Raw genomic sequence first — 20,344 nt, 5'->3', positions numbered from 1 at the left:
TCCAAAGCAGTTTGTGAGGCTGCTTTTAGTTTTGGGCTTAGCTGAAGAAGCTGTGGTTATTTGTCTAAACAATTGAGAGAAAGGTTGTTTAGGGTTCTTCCAGGAAAAGCAAGTATTCACTTTGTTTGCACAATTACAGCCCTGACCTAAATAAAACTTTGTCCAATATGATGAGCTCTTTTGCTTAGTGAACTGAAAAGAGCTAGAGAAAAGAACAGAATACAGTAAGACTACATCTCAGTTTAACTTAAACACAATCTCATTTATTTTTAAATAGAAGTCTTGTTTCAGAAGCAAGCAGATTTTTTTTCTTTTTTTTTTGTCTTTAAAAGGTCATAAAAATATATCTATATTAGAACAGCTTTGCTGGATGATGTTTACAGTGAGGTGCCCAAGCAGCGTGAAGTTGCCTTGACTATGCATTATACACACAGTAGATAAAACTGGTAGTGAGTTAACTTTAAAATACTCATTTCCTTCAAGATATTTTCATAACATGATTAATGCTTTGCCAGTTCTTACATCAGCACCAATGCTGAACCATGCAGAGCAGAAACAGTGTTTTCTGTTACCAAAGTAGTGGGTAGCAGTTTAAAAAAAAAAAAAAAAAAGAGGAAGGGGAGGAAGCAACCGGTATCTTGTACAAAATCAAGCCCTGAGGCTGGTCTGCTGATGCTGGGCTCCAGCATGTCTAGCCTGCTGTTTGGCATGGTTAAAACTTCTGCAAAGGGACACTTCATGTCTAACCCGCAGCTAATGCTGCAGGGGTAACTCAGCTCCCTGTCTCCAATGGAGGTAAGCATCACTAAGTTTGGGGTAGTGGATAAAATGCTGTCAGGTGTGGAGAGAGTGGGCAACACCTCATAAGTCCTGTCTTCCTGTGCCTGGTGTCATAAAGAAATGAAATGTCTACTCTTTGGTTCCAATTTGAACAAATAATCCCCTCTTCCTTCTTTTTGTCCCCTGCTCCAAGTTTATGGCCACAAATCTCCCATGGGAGGACAAGGCACGTGGCGGAGGACAGAAGAGACGGGCTGTGATTTCAGGCACTGGCATGAACAGCTGAGCCAGCAGCTGGGCAGATCAGCAAGGCACCGTTGGCAGGAGACCCGGCCGACATGGGGGTCCAGAGAACTCAGATGCACTGCTTGTAAAAACAGCGACCTGTTCTCGATTTGTGTCTTGTTCAGATGCAGACTCAGCCTCTGCAAGGCTTCAGTCTGTGCTGTCTGTACAGAAGCAAGCTGTGCTGTGCTCCAGCAGGCAGGATTGTAGGCACGAGGGGCTGACACTTGGGGCAGGCTGCTGGGTTATTATAAATACTTCAACCTGTGCCTGCTCCTAGGTGCTCCCTGAGTTAGCAGCTCTGCCCCAGCACTCCTGCAGTGATTCAGCGTGCAGGGCCACAGCATTTGCAGGACTTGGCTTTCCCTCCTTGGGGTGCAGAAGAGGAGGTACGGTAAGAAACCAGCCTGCTTAAGGGTTTCTGGTGTTCATGCCAGAGATTTTGTCTTTACTAGTTGGTATCAGCTCTGCTCCCAGTTGCTCTAATAGCAGCCAGAGCACCACCTGCCTGGCAGGAAGGGAAATGTACCTTTGGTGGGCAAGGGCCTGGTATGCTGCCTTACCTGGTCTGAAATAAATATCAGTGTTATCATCTACATTCATCAATAAAAGTTAGCTGGGGAGGGGCAGGCAGAATCACAGAAAGCAAGCCAGGGAACTGCTGGACTGCAAACACTCACGGTCCCTGGGCAAGGCCTAGTGCGTGAGGAACCACCCTGGAAAAGCCGTGGAGGGGCATGAGGGGGCATTTTGACAGCTCGCTCCTGTCTTGACCCCGAGGGCTCACCTTCTGTGCAGGGAAATGCCTTAGAGATGCCTCCGATGGCTTCCAGCCCTAAGTGCAGATCAGATACCTGGGTGAAGAGGAACCATGTAGGACCAAGGCTGATGCATCAGCCCAAAGAGATGCTTGTAGCCCTGTGGTGGCAAATGGATCACAACTGAACTCTTTTAAAAGGTAGCATTAAGTTAAACTCTATTACTCATTCCTTTACCTGTGTGATCCCTTGAGGCTTCGCACCATTAGAGCGATAATGAAGTGGTTTGTGTTTCATTGTTTTTTGTTTTCAGAATGGCATAAGGGCCGCTCTGTGTGGGGGATTCCCCTGTTTTTGTGTAGTGTTTAAGTGCTGACAACTTTAATTTTTTTGTAATTGACGTTTGGAGGAATTCTGGATTGCAGGTTTGTTTGAACAGATGGCATTTAGGATCTGGCCTTTGGGTTTAAATCAGTCAGTGGAGCTGTATCAGGACTGACTGGTCAAACCCTTGACTAGCAAACTGATTTTCTTTTTGAAGCATGACTTCAATATGTTGGGTTTAGGGAGTTTGACCTTCCTTTGTTCCACTTCCTGCACAGCACTGTTTTTCCTCCTGCCTCCCCACATTGAAATGTGCTCCTGTGCAACTAGCAGTCTAAAATATCAGCTCTTCCCACCTGTCAGAAGGAAGCATACAGTCTATTACCTTAGCTAGCCAAAAGGCCTGGATCAATTTGTACCTGTCGAACTCTTCCCAGGAAGAATGGGAAACAAATTGTAGAGAAATAGCACAGGGGTGTTACGAAGTGAATTCCTTGTTCATTTGTGTCTCTGCCTGCACCGGGGCTGGCCAGGACTGGCTTTCCAGTCCTTCCCAGGACTCTGGCAGCCTCTGTCCCTAGGTTTTGGTGTGGATGTGGCAGCCCCCCTTCTCAATGTTCTGCACCGGATGGACTGGTAGCACCAGGTGGGAGATGCGGCTCCACAGCCCACTCATCTTGTCAGAGTCTATGTGGTCGTAGGAGCTGGGGGTCCTGGCACTGGTGAACTTGGCCCAGAGGAAGTCGCGGACCCTCTCTTCCACCCACTGGAGGCTGATCTGGGTCTCCAGCGCCTCCTGCTCCAGCAGCACTGTCAGCAGCAGGGCCACGTCCTTGAAAACAGCACTTTCGTGGTCGCAGTACTTGTAGAAGATGAGGGTGGCCCCTGCCGGCAGCAGCTCGAAGCGGTGTATCACCGCAGCACGGTACCCAGCCTGGAAAGCTGAACTGAGCTCTGAGTCCATGTTCAGCTTGGCCTCGTCACTCTGGAGCTCAGATACATCCCTGCCATCGATCTGCACCGTGCTGGCATGCAGGGCGGCCGCGTAGGCGTCAGCCACCTGGGTGCTAAGGCACCGCAAGGTCCGTTCACCCTGGCGGGCAGCCATGAGGATGATGATGGCCGGCTGCGTGGGCTGGGATGTGTTGAGGTGCTTCTGCAAGAACTTGCGCCCGCGAAACCACAAGTGGGGATTCTGCCCAGGAAACTTGTCCTGCAGCTCGTTGAAATGGGACAGGAAGGCCTCCACTGTGGGGTTCCTGGGGGTCGGCTGGGACTTGGCAGTTGAGTTGCTGAAGAAGAATATGCAGAAGACGAGCAATGCGAGGCCCAGAATGGCAAGTCCTGCTCAGCAGGGAAGAGATACAAACAGGGAACAGCAGTCAGTCCCAAGCGACCCACAATGATATGCTGAAAAGTAGCTACAAGGGCTCTTTTCCCCCTCCTTGACCTTCCCCTGTGACAGCAAAGTGGTTCAGGTAGGCACGCTCTCTGGGGTCCCAGGTACGGTGAAGAAGCTGCTTGCTCCATGCTGTAGGATTCGTGCTCCTTCACACCAGCCGGGGGGGGCTACAGCTCCAGAGATGGAGGCAGGGCTACAGCTTTGTAATTACAGTGCAAAACTGAGGAAATTACAGCTGACCACAAGCTTTCTCCTATCCCTTGCCCCCTGCCTCTGTTTTCTTTATGGTTTGTTAGCATTTGGAGCACCTGCCTCCATGTATGCAGGTGGCAGACCCAGCTAAGTGTTCCTTAGCTGCCTTCCTCCTACTACTGGCTCAGACATCCCCCATCTTTAAGGGGATGGATTGCTTTCTTTACTTGTGAGCTGTTTCCCCAAAATCCCTATTGCCTGATGAGAAGCAGTTCCCTCGAACCCTTAGAAGACTGTGAAGGATCCCGAGAGAGAAGAAGAATTAAATGTGCTTCATTACTTGTTCCTGGTGGATCAGGGCCTTCTGGTCGATGAGTAACGCACAAGGGAAGCTTCTTTTCCTCACCTTTCAGTAAGTTGAACTCTTTAGTCTTCTTCTGTTCTGTATTTTGACTGGTGACGCTCTGCAAGCATGGCTGAGCCTCTGGCTGTGGAGCTGCATGTCCTACAGTGAGAGAAGGAAATTTGTCACTCGCTGTTGAGGGAGTGGATAAGTTGGGTTGTGAGACAAGTAACAGAGCTTTCCAGAGCTCCCAGCTGTAGAAAAGAGAAGTTAATACTGCTTTGAGTTAATGCTACTTTGAGTCTTGGCTCTCCTTGCTTTTCAGTCAGGGAAAGGAGAAAGACCAACGCAAAGCCCAGCATGGGTTCATGTCTTTGAAAGCAGGACAGCACCCAAAGGGGGAGAGCTGGGGAGAGAGAGAGAGAGAGAGAGAGAGAGAGAGAGAGAGAGAGAGAGAGAGAGAGAGAGAGAGAGAGAGAGAGAGAGAGAGAGAGAGAGAGAGAGAGAGAGAGAGAGAGAGAGAGAGAGGCACCAGTTAATTTTGTGCTAAGGGGCAAATACCTTCTTTCTTGCTTGACTCCAAAAACCTGACAACAGCCACTAGAAATCTCATTATTCCATTTTTCCAATGCCTATGCAAAGCACAGGCGTGCACACACAGAAGCAGCAGCAGTGTGCAACCACCAGCTCACCTTTTGTCCCATGTCTGCTCCTTAATGTGCTTGAGGATTCCCTCTCCTGTGTTTCTTGCTCCGTGTGCTCTCCTGGCTCCTGACCTAGGAGAGGGACGCTGGTGCTCTCCTCTGCTGAGAGGCCCTCGGTGACATCTTCTGTGGCGTTCATATCTGAATGTGTCATTTTACTCTCAGAGCTCAGTGACTTGCTTCTTGATAAAGCATCTTCCTCTGCTGTGCAGGAGCTTTCACATTGCCTGCTTATCTCCAGGTCCTCCTGAGTTTCCTGGAGGACACTGCTGTCTCCTTTGCTGTCCATTTTGTCTTGGGCCAGCACGGCTGTAGGGAGTGAAATTCATAGACCTAGGGTTAGCTTCTTTCAGCACAAGAACCAGCCACCTTTTCTCCTGTTCTGCCTCCTCGAAGGAAAGGCCCAGGTTATCAGCATTTCGGAAATGCAGTACACACAGATGGGGAGAGACTCACCTCTGTCCGAGTCATCTTCTTCCTGAGGTCTTTCTGAGACACCATCTCTCGTCTCCACAGATTCTTCCAGTGATGCTGCAGTTCCTTGAGGAACCTTCTCCTCCACTGTGGGGTCAGCTAACTCTGAAAGCTTCACCTCTTCCCCAAAAGCAGTTGGTGGATTACTCACTGAAGAGTCCTCCTCTGGTTTGCAGGAGGTCTCAGGACACCTACTCGTCACTTGGTGCTCAAGTGTTTGTTTGGGGGGCTCCTGGTGTGCAGGATGCTCTGCTGTGCTCTCCACCTCACCTTGGGCTGGCCCGGCTGTTGGGATCAGAGTTCACAAGCTCAACTAGCCATGCAGGAGATGAGAATACCCAGTGCTTCACCACCACCCTGTAAAACTCCCAGTTTCTGCATTTCAGAAACACCTACACGAGCTGCTGTGGAGAAGAGTTTACCACAACCAGCCATCATCACCAATGAATCACAATGCCTTATGTCTAGGCAGACGGCTCAAATTGGCCTCTACATTTTTTGACTGTAGTAGTGGCCACACGATGAGCGATCACTCAGAGATGCAATCCTCTCTCCAGACTTTGACCTGTCCAATGCTGGTAGCTTTGGTTTTTAAAGCTCAGATGTTATCACCACACTGTGGTGGGTTGGCCGTGGCGCAGCTGAGCACCCAGGGTGACCAAAAGTGAGAAAACTTGTGAGTCAAGGTAAAGGCAGCTGAATAGGTGAAGGAAGTGGGGGTCACAAATGATGCAATCACCTCCCCCAAGTGGACCGATGACCAGAGAGTCTCCATGCAATGGCCAGCCACATCTCCCCCTTCTTCTTCCTGTTCCTCAGTTTCATTGCTGAGCATGACATTATAGTGTATGATCTCTGGTTAATTTGGGTCAGCTGTCCCAGCTGTGTCCTCTCCAAATCTTTTGCCCATCCCATCCTACTTGCTGGGAGAAAGAGAAAGCCTTGAGGCTATGCAAGCACTGTTCAGCAGTAGCCAAAACACAGGTGCGTTATCAACACTTTCTGTTACTTTATTTTCAACCACAAATCCCAAACACAACACCCTACTGGCTACTATGCTGGAAATTAACTCTATCCTGGCCAGAGCCAGTGCACAGCATCCTACGAGGGGCGGGCAGTCCCTTCATTAAATGGTGCGTTGCCAGATCTTCCCCAGACAGTGGTCTTCCTAAGCTGGTAAATTAAGATGATAGACTTGAAGAATTTCTAAGTCTATCTAGTCTATTTCTGTTGAAAATTGGCCATAATACTCATTGCCTCCATGCAACGGCCACCTTGGAAGCCAACCCCATCTCCACCACCTTCTTCCTGTGCCCCAGCTTTTATTGCTGATGGGGCTACTCTTCCAAACGGCTATGGTAACACAGAAACAGCAAATTAAACCCAAATATTAGGGCATAATGCAACAGAGACATGCTGAGGCTGAACGTAAGAATTTGCAACGTATTCTGAATCTTACAAAACCAAACTGTGGCTCAAATTTCACCTGTTATTTGTGGAAATGACTTATGACTGATCAAGCACTACAAAGAGCACCACCAGCTCACCTTTTGTCCCATGTCTGCTCCTTAATGTGCTTGAGGATTCCCTTTCCTGTGTTTCTTGCTCCGTGTGCTCTCCTGGCTCCTGACCTAGGAGAGGGACGCTGGTGCTCTCCTCTGCTGAGAGGCCCTCGGTGACATCTTCTGTGGCGTTCATATCTGAATGTGTCATTTTACTCTCAGAGCTCAGTGACTTGCTTCTTGATAAAGCATCTTCCTCTGCTGTGCAGGAGCTTTCACATTGCCTGCTTATCTCCAGGTCCTCCTGAGTTTCCTGGAGGACACTGCTGTCTCCTTTGCTGTCCATTTTGTCTTGGGCCAGCACGGCTGTAGGGAGTGAAATTCATAGACCTAGGGTTAGCTTCTTTCAGCACAAGAACCAGCCACCTTTTCTCCTGTTCTGCCTCCTCGAAGGAAAGGCCCAGGTTATCAGCATTTCGGAAATGCAGTACACACAGATGGGGAGAGACTCACCTCTGTCCGAGTCATCTTCTTCCTGAGGTCTTTCTGAGACACCATCTCTCGTCTCCACAGATTCTTCCAGTGATGCTGCAGTTCCTTGAGGAACCTTCTCCTCCACTGTGGGGTCAGCTAACTCTGAAAGCTTCACCTCTTCCCCAAAAGCAGTTGGTGGATTACTCACTGAAGAGTCCTCCTCTGGTTTGCAGGAGGTCTCAGGACACCTACTCGTCACTTGGTGCTCAAGTGTTTGTTTGGGGGGCTCCTGGTGTGCAGGATGCTCTGCTGTGCTCTCCACCTCACCTTGGGCTGGCCCGGCTGTTGGGATCAGAGTTCACAAGCTCAACTAGCCATGCAGGAGATGAGAATACCCAGTGCTTCACCACCACCCTGTAAAACTCCCAGTTTCTGCATTTCAGAAACACCTACACGAGCTGCTGTGGAGAAGAGTTTACCACAACCAGCCATCATCACCAATGAATCACAATGCCTTATGTCTAGGCAGACGGCTCAAATTGGCCTCTACATTTTTTGACTGTAGTAGTGGCCACACGATGAGCGATCACTCAGAGATGCAATCCTCTCTCCAGACTTTGACCTGTCCAATGCTGGTAGCTTTGGTTTTTAAAGCTCAGATGTTATCACCACACTGTGGTGGGTTGGCCGTGGCGCAGCTGAGCACCCAGGGTGACCAAAAGTGAGAAAACTTGTGAGTCAAGGTAAAGGCAGCTGAATAGGTGAAGGAAGTGGGGGTCACAAATGATGCAATCACCTCCCCCAAGTGGACCGATGACCAGAGAGTCTCCATGCAATGGCCAGCCACATCTCCCCCTTCTTCTTCCTGTTCCTCAGTTTCATTGCTGAGCATGACATTATAGTGTATGATCTCTGGTTAATTTGGGTCAGCTGTCCCAGCTGTGTCCTCTCCAAATCTTTTGCCCATCCCATCCTACTTGCTGGGAGAAAGAGAAAGCCTTGAGGCTATGCAAGCACTGTTCAGCAGTAGCCAAAACACAGGTGCGTTATCAACACTTTCTGTTACTTTATTTTCAACCACAAATCCCAAACACAACACCCTACTGGCTACTATGCTGGAAATTAACTCTATCCTGGCCAGAGCCAGTGCACAGCATCCTACGAGGGGCGGGCAGTCCCTTCATTAAATGGTGCGTTGCCAGATCTTCCCCAGACAGTGGTCTTCCTAAGCTGGTAAATTAAGATGATAGACTTGAAGAATTTCTAAGTCTATCTAGTCTATTTCTGTTGAAAATTGGCCATAATACTCATTGCCTCCATGCAACGGCCACCTTGGAAGCCAACCCCATCTCCACCACCTTCTTCCTGTGCCCCAGCTTTTATTGCTGATGGGGCTACTCTTCCAAACGGCTATGGTAACACAGAAACAGCAAATTAAACCCAAATATTAGGGCATAATGCAACAGAGACATGCTGAGGCTGAACGTAAGAATTTGCAACGTATTCTGAATCTTACAAAACCAAACTGTGGCTCAAATTTCACCTGTTATTTGTGGAAATGACTTATGACTGATCAAGCACTACAAAGAGCACCACCAGCTCACCTTTTGTCCCATGTCTGCTCCTTAATGTGCTTGAGGATTCCCTTTCCTGTGTTTCTTGCTCCGTGTGCTCTCCTGGCTCCTGACCTAGGAGAGGGACGCTGGTGCTCTCCTCTGCTGAGAGGCCCTCGGTGACATCTTCTGTGGCGTTCATATCTGAATGTGTCATTTTACTCTCAGAGCTCAGTGACTTGCTTCTTGATAAAGCATCTTCCTCTGCTGTGCAGGAGCTTTCACATTGCCTGCTTATCTCCAGGTCCTCCTGAGTTTCCTGGAGGACACTGCTGTCTCCTTTGCTGTCCATTTTGTCTTGGGCCAGCACGGCTGTAGGGAGTGAAATTCATAGACCTAGGGTTAGCTTCTTTCAGCACAAGAACCAGCCACCTTTTCTCCTGTTCTGCCTCCTCGAAGGAAAGGCCCAGGTTATCAGCATTTCGGAAATGCAGTACACACAGATGGGGAGAGACTCACCTCTGTCCGAGTCATCTTCTTCCTGAGGTCTTTCTGAGACACCATCTCTCGTCTCCACAGATTCTTCCAGTGATGCTGCAGTTCCTTGAGGAACCTTCTCCTCCACTGTGGGGTCAGCTAACTCTGAAAGCTTCACCTCTTCCCCAAAAGCAGTTGGTGGATTACTCACTGAAGAGTCCTCCTCTGGTTTGCAGGAGGTCTCAGGACACCTACTCGTCACTTGGTGCTCAAGTGTTTGTTTGGGGGGCTCCTGGTGTGCAGGATGCTCTGCTGTGCTCTCCACCTCACCTTGGGCTGGCCCGGCTGTTGGGATCAGAGTTCACAAGCTCAACTAGCCATGCAGGAGATGAGAATACCCAGTGCTTCACCACCACCCTGTAAAACTCCCAGTTTCTGCATTTCAGAAACACCTACACGAGCTGCTGTGGAGAAGAGTTTACCACAACCAGCCATCATCACCAATGAATCACAATGCCTTATGTCTAGGCAGACGGCTCAAATTGGCCTCTACATTTTTTGACTGTAGTAGTGGCCACACGATGAGCGATCACTCAGAGATGCAATCCTCTCTCCAGACTTTGACCTGTCCAATGCTGGTAGCTTTGGTTTTTAAAGCTCAGATGTTATCACCACACTGTGGTGGGTTGGCCGTGGCGCAGCTGAGCACCCAGGGTGACCAAAAGTGAGAAAACTTGTGAGTCAAGGTAAAGGCAGCTGAATAGGTGAAGGAAGTGGGGGTCACAAATGATGCAATCACCTCCCCCAAGTGGACCGATGACCAGAGAGTCTCCATGCAATGGCCAGCCACATCTCCCCCTTCTTCTTCCTGTTCCTCAGTTTCATTGCTGAGCATGACATTATAGTGTATGATCTCTGGTTAATTTGGGTCAGCTGTCCCAGCTGTGTCCTCTCCAAATCTTTTGCCCATCCCATCCTACTTGCTGGGAGAAAGAGAAAGCCTTGAGGCTATGCAAGCACTGTTCAGCAGTAGCCAAAACACAGGTGCGTTATCAACACTTTCTGTTACTTTATTTTCAACCACAAATCCCAAACACAACACCCTACTGGCTACTATGCTGGAAATTAACTCTATCCTGGCCAGAGCCAGTGCACAGCATCCTACGAGGGGCGGGCAGTCCCTTCATTAAATGGTGCGTTGCCAGATCTTCCCCAGACAGTGGTCTTCCTAAGCTGGTAAATTAAGATGATAGACTTGAAGAATTTCTAAGTCTATCTAGTCTATTTCTGTTGAAAATTGGCCATAATACTCATTGCCTCCATGCAACGGCCACCTTGGAAGCCAACCCCATCTCCACCACCTTCTTCCTGTGCCCCAGCTTTTATTGCTGATGGGGCTACTCTTCCAAACGGCTATGGTAACACAGAAACAGCAAATTAAACCCAAATATTAGGGCATAATGCAACAGAGACATGCTGAGGCTGAACGTAAGAATTTGCAACGTATTCTGAATCTTACAAAACCAAACTGTGGCTCAAATTTCACCTGTTATTTGTGGAAATGACTTATGACTGATCAAGCACTACAAAGAGCACCACCAGCTCACCTTTTGTCCCATGTCTGCTCCTTAATGTGCTTGAGGATTCCCTTTCCTGTGTTTCTTGCTCCGTGTGCTCTCCTGGCTCCTGACCTAGGAGAGGGACGCTGGTGCTCTCCTCTGCTGAGAGGCCCTCGGTGACATCTTCTGTGGCGTTCATATCTGAATGTGTCATTTTACTCTCAGAGCTCAGTGACTTGCTTCTTGATAAAGCATCTTCCTCTGCTGTGCAGGAGCTTTCACATTGCCTGCTTATCTCCAGGTCCTCCTGAGTTTCCTGGAGGACACTGCTGTCTCCTTTGCTGTCCATTTTGTCTTGGGCCAGCACGGCTGTAGGGAGTGAAATTCATAGACCTAGGGTTAGCTTCTTTCAGCACAAGAACCAGCCACCTTTTCTCCTGTTCTGCCTCCTCGAAGGAAAGGCCCAGGTTATCAGCATTTCGGAAATGCAGTACACACAGATGGGGAGAGACTCACCTCTGTCCGAGTCATCTTCTTCCTGAGGTCTTTCTGAGACACCATCTCTCGTCTCCACAGATTCTTCCAGTGATGCTGCAGTTCCTTGAGGAACCTTCTCCTCCACTGTGGGGTCAGCTAACTCTGAAAGCTTCACCTCTTCCCCAAAAGCAGTTGGTGGATTACTCACTGAAGAGTCCTCCTCTGGTTTGCAGGAGGTCTCAGGACACCTACTCGTCACTTGGTGCTCAAGTGTTTGTTTGGGGGGCTCCTGGTGTGCAGGATGCTCTGCTGTGCTCTCCACCTCACCTTGGGCTGGCCCGGCTGTTGGGATCAGAGTTCACAAGCTCAACTAGCCATGCAGGAGATGAGAATACCCAGTGCTTCACCACCACCCTGTAAAACTCCCAGTTTCTGCATTTCAGAAACACCTACACGAGCTGCTGTGGAGAAGAGTTTACCACAACCAGCCATCATCACCAATGAATCACAATGCCTTATGTCTAGGCAGACGGCTCAAATTGGCCTCTACATTTTTTGACTGTAGTAGTGGCCACACGATGAGCGATCACTCAGAGATGCAATCCTCTCTCCAGACTTTGACCTGTCCAATGCTGGTAGCTTTGGTTTTTAAAGCTCAGATGTTATCACCACACTGTGGTGGGTTGGCCGTGGCGCAGCTGAGCACCCAGGGTGACCAAAAGTGAGAAAACTTGTGAGTCAAGGTAAAGGCAGCTGAATAGGTGAAGGAAGTGGGGGTCACAAATGATGCAATCACCTCCCCCAAGTGGACCGATGACCAGAGAGTCTCCATGCAATGGCCAGCCACATCTCCCCCTTCTTCTTCCTGTTCCTCAGTTTCATTGCTGAGCATGACATTATAGTGTATGATCTCTGGTTAATTTGGGTCAGCTGTCCCAGCTGTGTCCTCTCCAAATCTTTTGCCCATCCCATCCTACTTGCTGGGAGAAAGAGAAAGCCTTGAGGCTATGCAAGCACTGTTCAGCAGTAGCCAAAACACAGGTGCGTTATCAACACTTTCTGTTACTTTATTTTCAACCACAAATCCCAAACACAACACCCTACTGGCTACTATGCTGGAAATTAACTCTATCCTGGCCAGAGCCAGTGCACAGCATCCTACGAGGGGCGGGCAGTCCCTTCATTAAATGGTGCGTTGCCAGATCTTCCCCAGACAGTGGTCTTCCTAAGCTGGTAAATTAAGATGATAGACTTGAAGAATTTCTAAGTCTATCTAGTCTATTTCTGTTGAAAATTGGCCATAATACTCATTGCCTCCATGCAACGGCCACCTTGGAAGCCAACCCCATCTCCACCACCTTCTTCCTGTGCCCCAGCTTTTATTGCTGATGGGGCTACTCTTCCAAACGGCTATGGTAACACAGAAACAGCAAATTAAACCCAAATATTAGGGCATAATGCAACAGAGACATGCTGAGGCTGAACGTAAGAATTTGCAACGTATTCTGAATCTTACAAAACCAAACTGTGGCTCAAATTTCACCTGTTATTTGTGGAAATGACTTATGACTGATCAAGCACTACAAAGAGCACCACCAGCTCACCTTTTGTCCCATGTCTGCTCCTTAATGTGCTTGAGGATTCCCTTTCCTGTGTTTCTTGCTCCGTGTGCTCTCCTGGCTCCTGACCTAGGAGAGGGACGCTGGTGCTCTCCTCTGCTGAGAGGCCCTCGGTGACATCTTCTGTGGCGTTCATATCTGAATGTGTCATTTTACTCTCAGAGCTCAGTGACTTGCTTCTTGATAAAGCATCTTCCTCTGCTGTGCAGGAGCTTTCACATTGCCTGCTTATCTCCAGGTCCTCCTGAGTTTCCTGGAGGACACTGCTGTCTCCTTTGCTGTCCATTTTGTCTTGGGCCAGCACGGCTGTAGGGAGTGAAATTCATAGACCTAGGGTTAGCTTCTTTCAGCACAAGAACCAGCCACCTTTTCTCCTGTTCTGCCTCCTCGAAGGAAAGGCCCAGGTTATCAGCATTTCGGAAATGCAGTACACACAGATGGGGAGAGACTCACCTCTGTCCGAGTCATCTTCTTCCTGAGGTCTTTCTGAGACACCATCTCTCGTCTCCACAGATTCTTCCAGTGATGCTGCAGTTCCTTGAGGAACCTTCTCCTCCACTGTGGGGTCAGCTAACTCTGAAAGCTTCACCTCTTCCCCAAAAGCAGTTGGTGGATTACTCACTGAAGAGTCCTCCTCTGGTTTGCAGGAGGTCTCAGGACACCTACTCGTCACTTGGTGCTCAAGTGTTTGTTTGGGGGGCTCCTGGTGTGCAGGATGCTCTGCTGTGCTCTCCACCTCACCTTGGGCTGGCCCGGCTGTTGGGATCAGAGTTCACAAGCTCAACTAGCCATGCAGGAGATGAGAATACCCAGTGCTTCACCACCACCCTGTAAAACTCCCAGTTTCTGCATTTCAGAAACACCTACACGAGCTGCTGTGGAGAAGAGTTTACCACAACCAGCCATCATCACCAATGAATCACAATGCCTTATGTCTAGGCAGACGGCTCAAATTGGCCTCTACATTTTTTGACTGTAGTAGTGGCCACACGATGAGCGATCACTCAGAGATGCAATCCTCTCTCCAGACTTTGACCTGTCCAATGCTGGTAGCTTTGGTTTTTAAAGCTCAGATGTTATCACCACACTGTGGTGGGTTGGCCGTGGCGCAGCTGAGCACCCAGGGTGACCAAAAGTGAGAAAACTTGTGAGTCAAGGTAAAGGCAGCTGAATAGGTGAAGGAAGTGGGGGTCACAAATGATGCAATCACCTCCCCCAAGTGGACCGATGACCAGAGAGTCTCCATGCAATGGCCAGCCACATCTCCCCCTTCTTCTTCCTGTTCCTCAGTTTCATTGCTGAGCATGACATTATAGTGTATGATCTCTGGTTAATTTGGGTCAGCTGTCCCAGCTGTGTCCTCTCCAAATCTTTTGCCCATCCCATCCTACTTGCTGGGAGAAAGAGAAAGCCTTGAGGCTATGCAAGCACTGTTCAGCAGTAGCCAAAACACAGGTGCGTTATCAACACTTTCTGTTACTTTATTTTCAACCACAAATCCCAAACACAACACCCTACTGGCTACTATGCTGGAAATTAACTCTATCCTGGCCAGAGCCAGTGCACAGCATCCTACGAGGGGCGGGCAGTCCCTTCATTAAATGGTGCGTTGCCAGATCTTCCCCAGACAGTGGTCTTCCTAAGCTGGTAAATTAAGATGATAGACTTGAAGAATTTCTAAGTCTATCTAGTCTATTTCTGTTGAAAATTGGCCATAATACTCATTGCCTCCATGCAACGGCCACCTTGGAAGCCAACCCCATCTCCACCACCTTCTTCCTGTGCCCCAGCTTTTATTGCTGATGGGGCTACTCTTCCAAACGGCTATGGTAACACAGAAACAGCAAATTAAACCCAAATATTAGGGCATAATGCAACAGAGACATGCTGAGGCTGAACGTAAGAATTTGCAACGTATTCTGAATCTTACAAAACCAAACTGTGGCTCAAATTTCACCTGTTATTTGTGGAAATGACTTATGACTGATCAAGCACTACAAAGAGCACCACCAGCTCACCTTTTGTCCCATGTCTGCTCCTTAATGTGCTTGAGGATTCCCTTTCCTGTGTTTCTTGCTCCGTGTGCTCTCCTGGCTCCTGACCTAGGAGAGGGACGCTGGTGCTCTCCTCTGCTGAGAGGCCCTCGGTGACATCTTCTGTGGCGTTCATATCTGAATGTGTCATTTTACTCTCAGAGCTCAGTGACTTGCTTCTTGATAAAGCATCTTCCTCTGCTGTGCAGGAGCTTTCACATTGCCTGCTTATCTCCAGGTCCTCCTGAGTTTCCTGGAGGACACTGCTGTCTCCTTTGCTGTCCATTTTGTCTTGGGCCAGCACGGCTGTAGGGAGTGAAATTCATAGACCTAGGGTTAGCTTCTTTCAGCACAAGAACCAGCCACCTTTTCTCCTGTTCTGCCTCCTCGAAGGAAAGGCCCAGGTTATCAGCATTTCGGAAATGCAGTACACACAGATGGGGAGAGACTCACCTCTGTCCGAGTCATCTTCTTCCTGAGGTCTTTCTGAGACACCATCTCTCGTCTCCACAGATTCTTCCAGTGATGCTGCAGTTCCTTGAGGAACCTTCTCCTCCACTGTGGGGTCAGCTAACTCTGAAAGCTTCACCTCTTCCCCAAAAGCAGTTGGTGGATTACTCACTGAAGAGTCCTCCTCTGGTTTGCAGGAGGTCTCAGGACACCTACTCGTCACTTGGTGCTCAAGTGTTTGTTTGGGGGGCTCCTGGTGTGCAGGATGCTCTGCTGTGCTCTCCACCTCACCTTGGGCTGGCCCGGCTGTTGGGATCAGAGTTCACAAGCTCAACTAGCCATGCAGGAGATGAGAATACCCAGTGCTTCACCACCACCCTGTAAAACTCCCAGTTTCTGCATTTCAGAAACACCTACACGAGCTGCTGTGGAGAAGAGTTTACCACAACCAGCCATCATCACCAATGAATCACAATGCCTTATGTCTAGGCAGACGGCTCAAATTGGCCTCTACATTTTTTGACTGTAGTAGTGGCCACACGATGAGCGATCACTCAGAGATGCAATCCTCTCTCCAGACTTTGACCTGTCCAATGCTGGTAGCTTTGGTTTTTAAAGCTCAGATGTTATCACCACACTGTGGTGGGTTGGCCGTGGCGCAGCTGAGCACCCAGGGTGACCAAAAGTGAGAAAACTTGTGAGTCAAGGTAAAGGCAGCTGAATAGGTGAAGGAAGTGGGGGTCACAAATGATGCAATCACCTCCCCCAAGTGGACCGATGACCAGAGAGTCTCCATGCAATGGCCAGCCACATCTCCCCCTTCTTCTTCCTGTTCCTCAGTTTCATTGCTGAGCATGACATTATAGTGTATGATCTCTGGTTAATTTGGGTCAGCTGTCCCAGCTGTGTCCTCTCCAAATCTTTTGCCCATCCCATCCTACTTGCTGGGAGAAAGAGAAAGCCTTGAGGCTATGCAAGCACTGTTCAGCAGTAGCCAAAACACAGGTGCGTTATCAACACTTTCTGTTACTTTATTTTCAACCACAAATCCCAAACACAACACCCTACTGGCTACTATGCTGGAAATTAACTCTATCCTGGCCAGAGCCAGTGCACAGCATCCTACGAGGGGCGGGCAGTCCCTTCATTAAATGGTGCGTTGCCAGATCTTCCCCAGACAGTGGTCTTCCTAAGCTGGTAAATTAAGATGATAGACTTGAAGAATTTCTAAGTCTATCTAGTCTATTTCTGTTGAAAATTGGCCATAATACTCATTGCCTCCATGCAACGGCCACCTTGGAAGCCAACCCCATCTCCACCACCTTCTTCCTGTGCCCCAGCTTTTATTGCTGATGGGGCTACTCTTCCAAACGGCTATGGTAACACAGAAACAGCAAATTAAACCCAAATATTAGGGCATAATGCAACAGAGACATGCTGAGGCTGAACGTAAGAATTTGCAACGTATTCTGAATCTTACAAAACCAAACTGTGGCTCAAATTTCACCTGTTATTTGTGGAAATGACTTATGACTGATCAAGCACTACAAAGAGCACCACCAGCTCACCTTTTGTCCCATGTCTGCTCCTTAATGTGCTTGAGGATTCCCTTTCCTGTGTTTCTTGCTCCGTGTGCTCTCCTGGCTCCTGACCTAGGAGAGGGACGCTGGTGCTCTCCTCTGCTGAGAGGCCCTCGGTGACATCTTCTGTGGCGTTCATATCTGAATGTGTCATTTTACTCTCAGAGCTCAGTGACTTGCTTCTTGATAAAGCATCTTCCTCTGCTGTGCAGGAGCTTTCACATTGCCTGCTTATCTCCAGGTCCTCCTGAGTTTCCTGGAGGACACTGCTGTCTCCTTTGCTGTCCATTTTGTCTTGGGCCAGCACGGCTGTAGGGAGTGAAATTCATAGACCTAGGGTTAGCTTCTTTCAGCACAAGAACCAGCCACCTTTTCTCCTGTTCTGCCTCCTCGAAGGAAAGGCCCAGGTTATCAGCATTTTGGAAATGCAGTACACAAGGAACTCCTTCCTCATTTGAAAACAGAGAAAAGCTGTGCTTGTCACATGTCAGAACATGCTGTCCTTTGGACTTTTACATTCTTTGTTGCTTTGTTTCTGTTGTTACAGGAGCCATTCTGAATGCCTAGGACGGGTCTGATAAGATTATAGCATCAAGGTATCAATGAAATGCTCACGTATAAGAAGGCACCAGGAGGATGTAAATGCATGGTAGGAACTGAAATGCAAGGAACGCGGAGGTGTTCTCCTATTCAAGTTGGGCACAAGCAGTGCTCCTTGCCCTGCCAATTCTGTAGGTTTTGCATCCCTGGGTGGTGGAAAACTGGCTTATTATTTAAAATCTGCAGATCTGTGGCTTCTGGCCTCTGCCGAATTTGGATCCTGCACTTGAGGTGAACTGTCTTGTGCCCACCTGGCAGATACAACCCGATGGGACTCACTTCTTCACTGGAAGCCTGTTTGTTGTTAACTCTGGGCTTCTCCTTGCGGGTCCATCTGAGATACCTGTGTTCAACAGAGCCTCCTCCTCCCTGACTGGTCACCAGAGGGAGGTGACTCTACCCCTGCCACCTACCATGCATAACCCTGCTGCTCTACCTGATTGCACTTACACTTGGCAGCTGGCCCAGAGGAGGTGTTCCCTTCCCTGCAGCCCATGTTACAAAGCTGTTTCCCATGGAGAATACCAGGAACAAAGTTCTTCTAGCCTGCAGCTCTATCTTTAGCCCTTCTTGTGCTGCCATGCTAGATACAGAGCCTAAACTTGTTGCTGACCAGAATCCAAAAGTGAAGGTAAATTGTTACTACCTGGCCTGGAGAAGAGGGGATTTTTCTCAGGTTGTGATTTTGTTTCAGTTTCCGTTGTCACTGTTGAAATACTCTTGTGATGGGATTTTCCCAGAAGATGGAGCAAGCGCAGGGTTTGCTTACCTCCAGGCAGGTCCACACTTGGATTCTTTTCCATTTTCTTTCTCCTGTGGGGTCCCAGCACCTTTTACTTCACTTTCTGCTTTGCTTGTGTGGGGATTTGTCTCCCTGCTGGTGGGGTGGCTGACCAAGTCCTACCCCCAGCAGGGCCACCATCCTGCGTTGGCCTCAGGAACTGCAGCTGAACACCTGTAGACATGATAAGCATAAACACAGCCGTGGTGATTCATGGTGGAAGAGGAGGATCCTCCCTCCATGCTCAAAATTATTTGGGAGGCATGAAAATGGGTGCATGTAACTGGTACTGTATGCCACGAACCTTCAGCGACGAGCGCAATGCCTGCCTGCTGGCCAGCAACAGGCAACATGGAAAACTCCTGAGAAACTCTCCCCACTGGAGCTGGGTTCATGCAGATCAAAGACCTCAATACCCAGCCGTCGCAGCGGCTGGAGGGGAACCTTTCCCCTTGGCTCCTCTACAGCTCAGTTTTCTTGCTAAAAACAAGATTTAGGAGTGTGGGGTTTTATTTATAGCTCTCCTGGCCTGGCTGCTGTCCCTCCCTTCTCTGTGCCGTTCCCACTTGCAGAAAGGGAAGCACAAAGCCACCGTGCCCTCGGACACTTACCTGGGCAGGGCTGGAGCCGGTTGGGGCTGTGAAGAGAAGCAGCGAGGTGGCCAGCGATGGCCCCGGGGCTTGTCCTTCCCGGAGGCCCTTTGGCTCGGCTGGACAGCCCTTTTCCCGAACGCGCCCTAAATCCTCCGCTGCTGTCGGCGCGAGGGTGAACCCTGCCCTTCCACGGCTGCCCAGGCAGGCTGCTGGGAGCTGTAGTTTTCCTCCCTCCTCTCCAGTGCTGGCAGCTCTTCCACCAGGAGAAGGAGGGCTGTCATTCCCGGAAGTGTTCGGTGTTGTAACTCCTTTTGGACTGTATTTCTGGCTGCATTTCTGTGCTGTAGGCTTAAATACATTTGGGCAATGCTTTCCAAAAAAAAATAATAATAAATCTTGCTGTGCCCACAGAGGGTGCAGATATGTTCCAACCTTACAGACCCCTGCCCCAAGACCCATTTCATGGGAAACAGTGGCATGGAGCAGGGCAAACTGAGGAAAGGCATTGATGCAAGGGACAGAGGCTGCAGCCCATCAGGTCAGCCTGGAACCTTTCTACCATCTGCAAATGGCTGAGACAAAGCACAGGGAAAGGTGACTCAAGCAGTGCCGGTACAGGGCAGAGTCTGGGAGTGGGACTCTTCAGTTTGGAGAGCAGAAGGCTGACAGTGGGGAGGGTTGATCCACGTGGAGTTATTGCTCACCAAACCCCTCGTTACTAGAACTTGAGAAACTTGCAAAACAGGCAGCACGTTAGGTTTGAGTGGGCAGAAAAAAGTGCTTTTTTATGCTATGTGCAGGAAACTTCCAGACCTTCCTGGCACAGGGGTGATGGAGGCAGAGTTTCAGGATTAGACTCATCTGTGGACACCAGGTCTGTAAACAGTTAGTGCAGGACTGGGTGGGGAAATATAATTTAGGTGAATTGCAAAAGCCCAGCCCCATGCCATGATCTGCTCTCCTTCTGCTCCCACAGCATCCTGAACTCGTGTACTAGTGATGTACTGGGTCTGGCTGGGATGGGGCTCACTGTCCTCATGATATCCCATAAAATGCTGTACTTTGAGTTTTGGCTGTTGCTGAACAGTGCTTGCACAGCATCAAGGCTCCATTTCCAGCCCCCCAAAAGCCAGTAGTCCCAGACAATAGGCTGGGAAGGGACATGGCTGGGAAGTGACACAGCTGGGACAGCTGACCCTAACTGCCCAAAGGGATACTCCATCCCTTATAACCTTAAGTTCAACCCTAAAAACTAAGGGCAAGCAGGAGCAGGGGCATTTGCTATGAAGGTGTTTGTCTTCTGAAGCAATTGCTGTGTGTGCTGAAGCCAGTCTCCCCAGGAAGTGGCTGGACATCACCTGCTGATGGAAAGTAGAGAGATTTT

General features: G+C 49.2%; 1 protein-coding gene across 17 annotated transcripts; it reads right to left on the bottom strand.

The window, feature by feature from the left end:
* Positions 1 to 238: 238 nt before the first annotated feature.
* LOC118243609 (uncharacterized) lies at positions 239 to 19,200 on the bottom strand. Of its 17 annotated transcripts, none has more exons than XM_035537819.2 (17): positions 18,979 to 19,155; positions 18,356 to 18,541; positions 16,975 to 17,295; positions 15,410 to 15,712; positions 14,942 to 15,262; positions 13,377 to 13,679; positions 12,909 to 13,229; positions 11,344 to 11,646; positions 10,876 to 11,196; positions 9,311 to 9,613; positions 8,843 to 9,163; positions 7,278 to 7,580; positions 6,810 to 7,130; positions 5,245 to 5,547; positions 4,777 to 5,097; positions 4,148 to 4,246; positions 239 to 3,491 (listed from the first exon to the last, which is right to left on the bottom strand). In XM_035537819.2, the coding sequence occupies exons 2-17, from the start codon at positions 18,387 to 18,389 to the stop codon at positions 2,725 to 2,727; spliced, it is 4,965 nt and encodes a 1,654-aa protein (XP_035393712.1). In that variant the 5' UTR covers positions 18,390 to 18,541; positions 18,979 to 19,155; the 3' UTR covers positions 239 to 2,724. The 17 variants fall into 17 exon arrangements, with proteins under 17 accessions (XP_035393712.1, XP_035393710.1, XP_050568224.1 ...); XM_035537817.2 differs by having other exon boundaries at positions 251 to 3,491; positions 4,082 to 4,246; positions 18,979 to 19,200; XM_050712267.1 differs by lacking the exon at positions 18,979 to 19,155 and adding an exon at positions 18,672 to 18,827 and having other exon boundaries at positions 251 to 3,491; positions 4,082 to 4,246.
* Between the last annotated feature and the right edge of the window lie 1,144 nt (positions 19,201 to 20,344).

The sequence above is a fragment of the Cygnus atratus genome, chromosome 8 (genome assembly GCF_013377495.2).
Source record: "Cygnus atratus isolate AKBS03 ecotype Queensland, Australia chromosome 8, CAtr_DNAZoo_HiC_assembly, whole genome shotgun sequence".
In the NCBI taxonomy this organism is placed as follows: Eukaryota; Metazoa; Chordata; class Aves; order Anseriformes; family Anatidae; genus Cygnus; species Cygnus atratus.
This window is presented reverse-complemented; position numbering and strand designations above follow the sequence as displayed.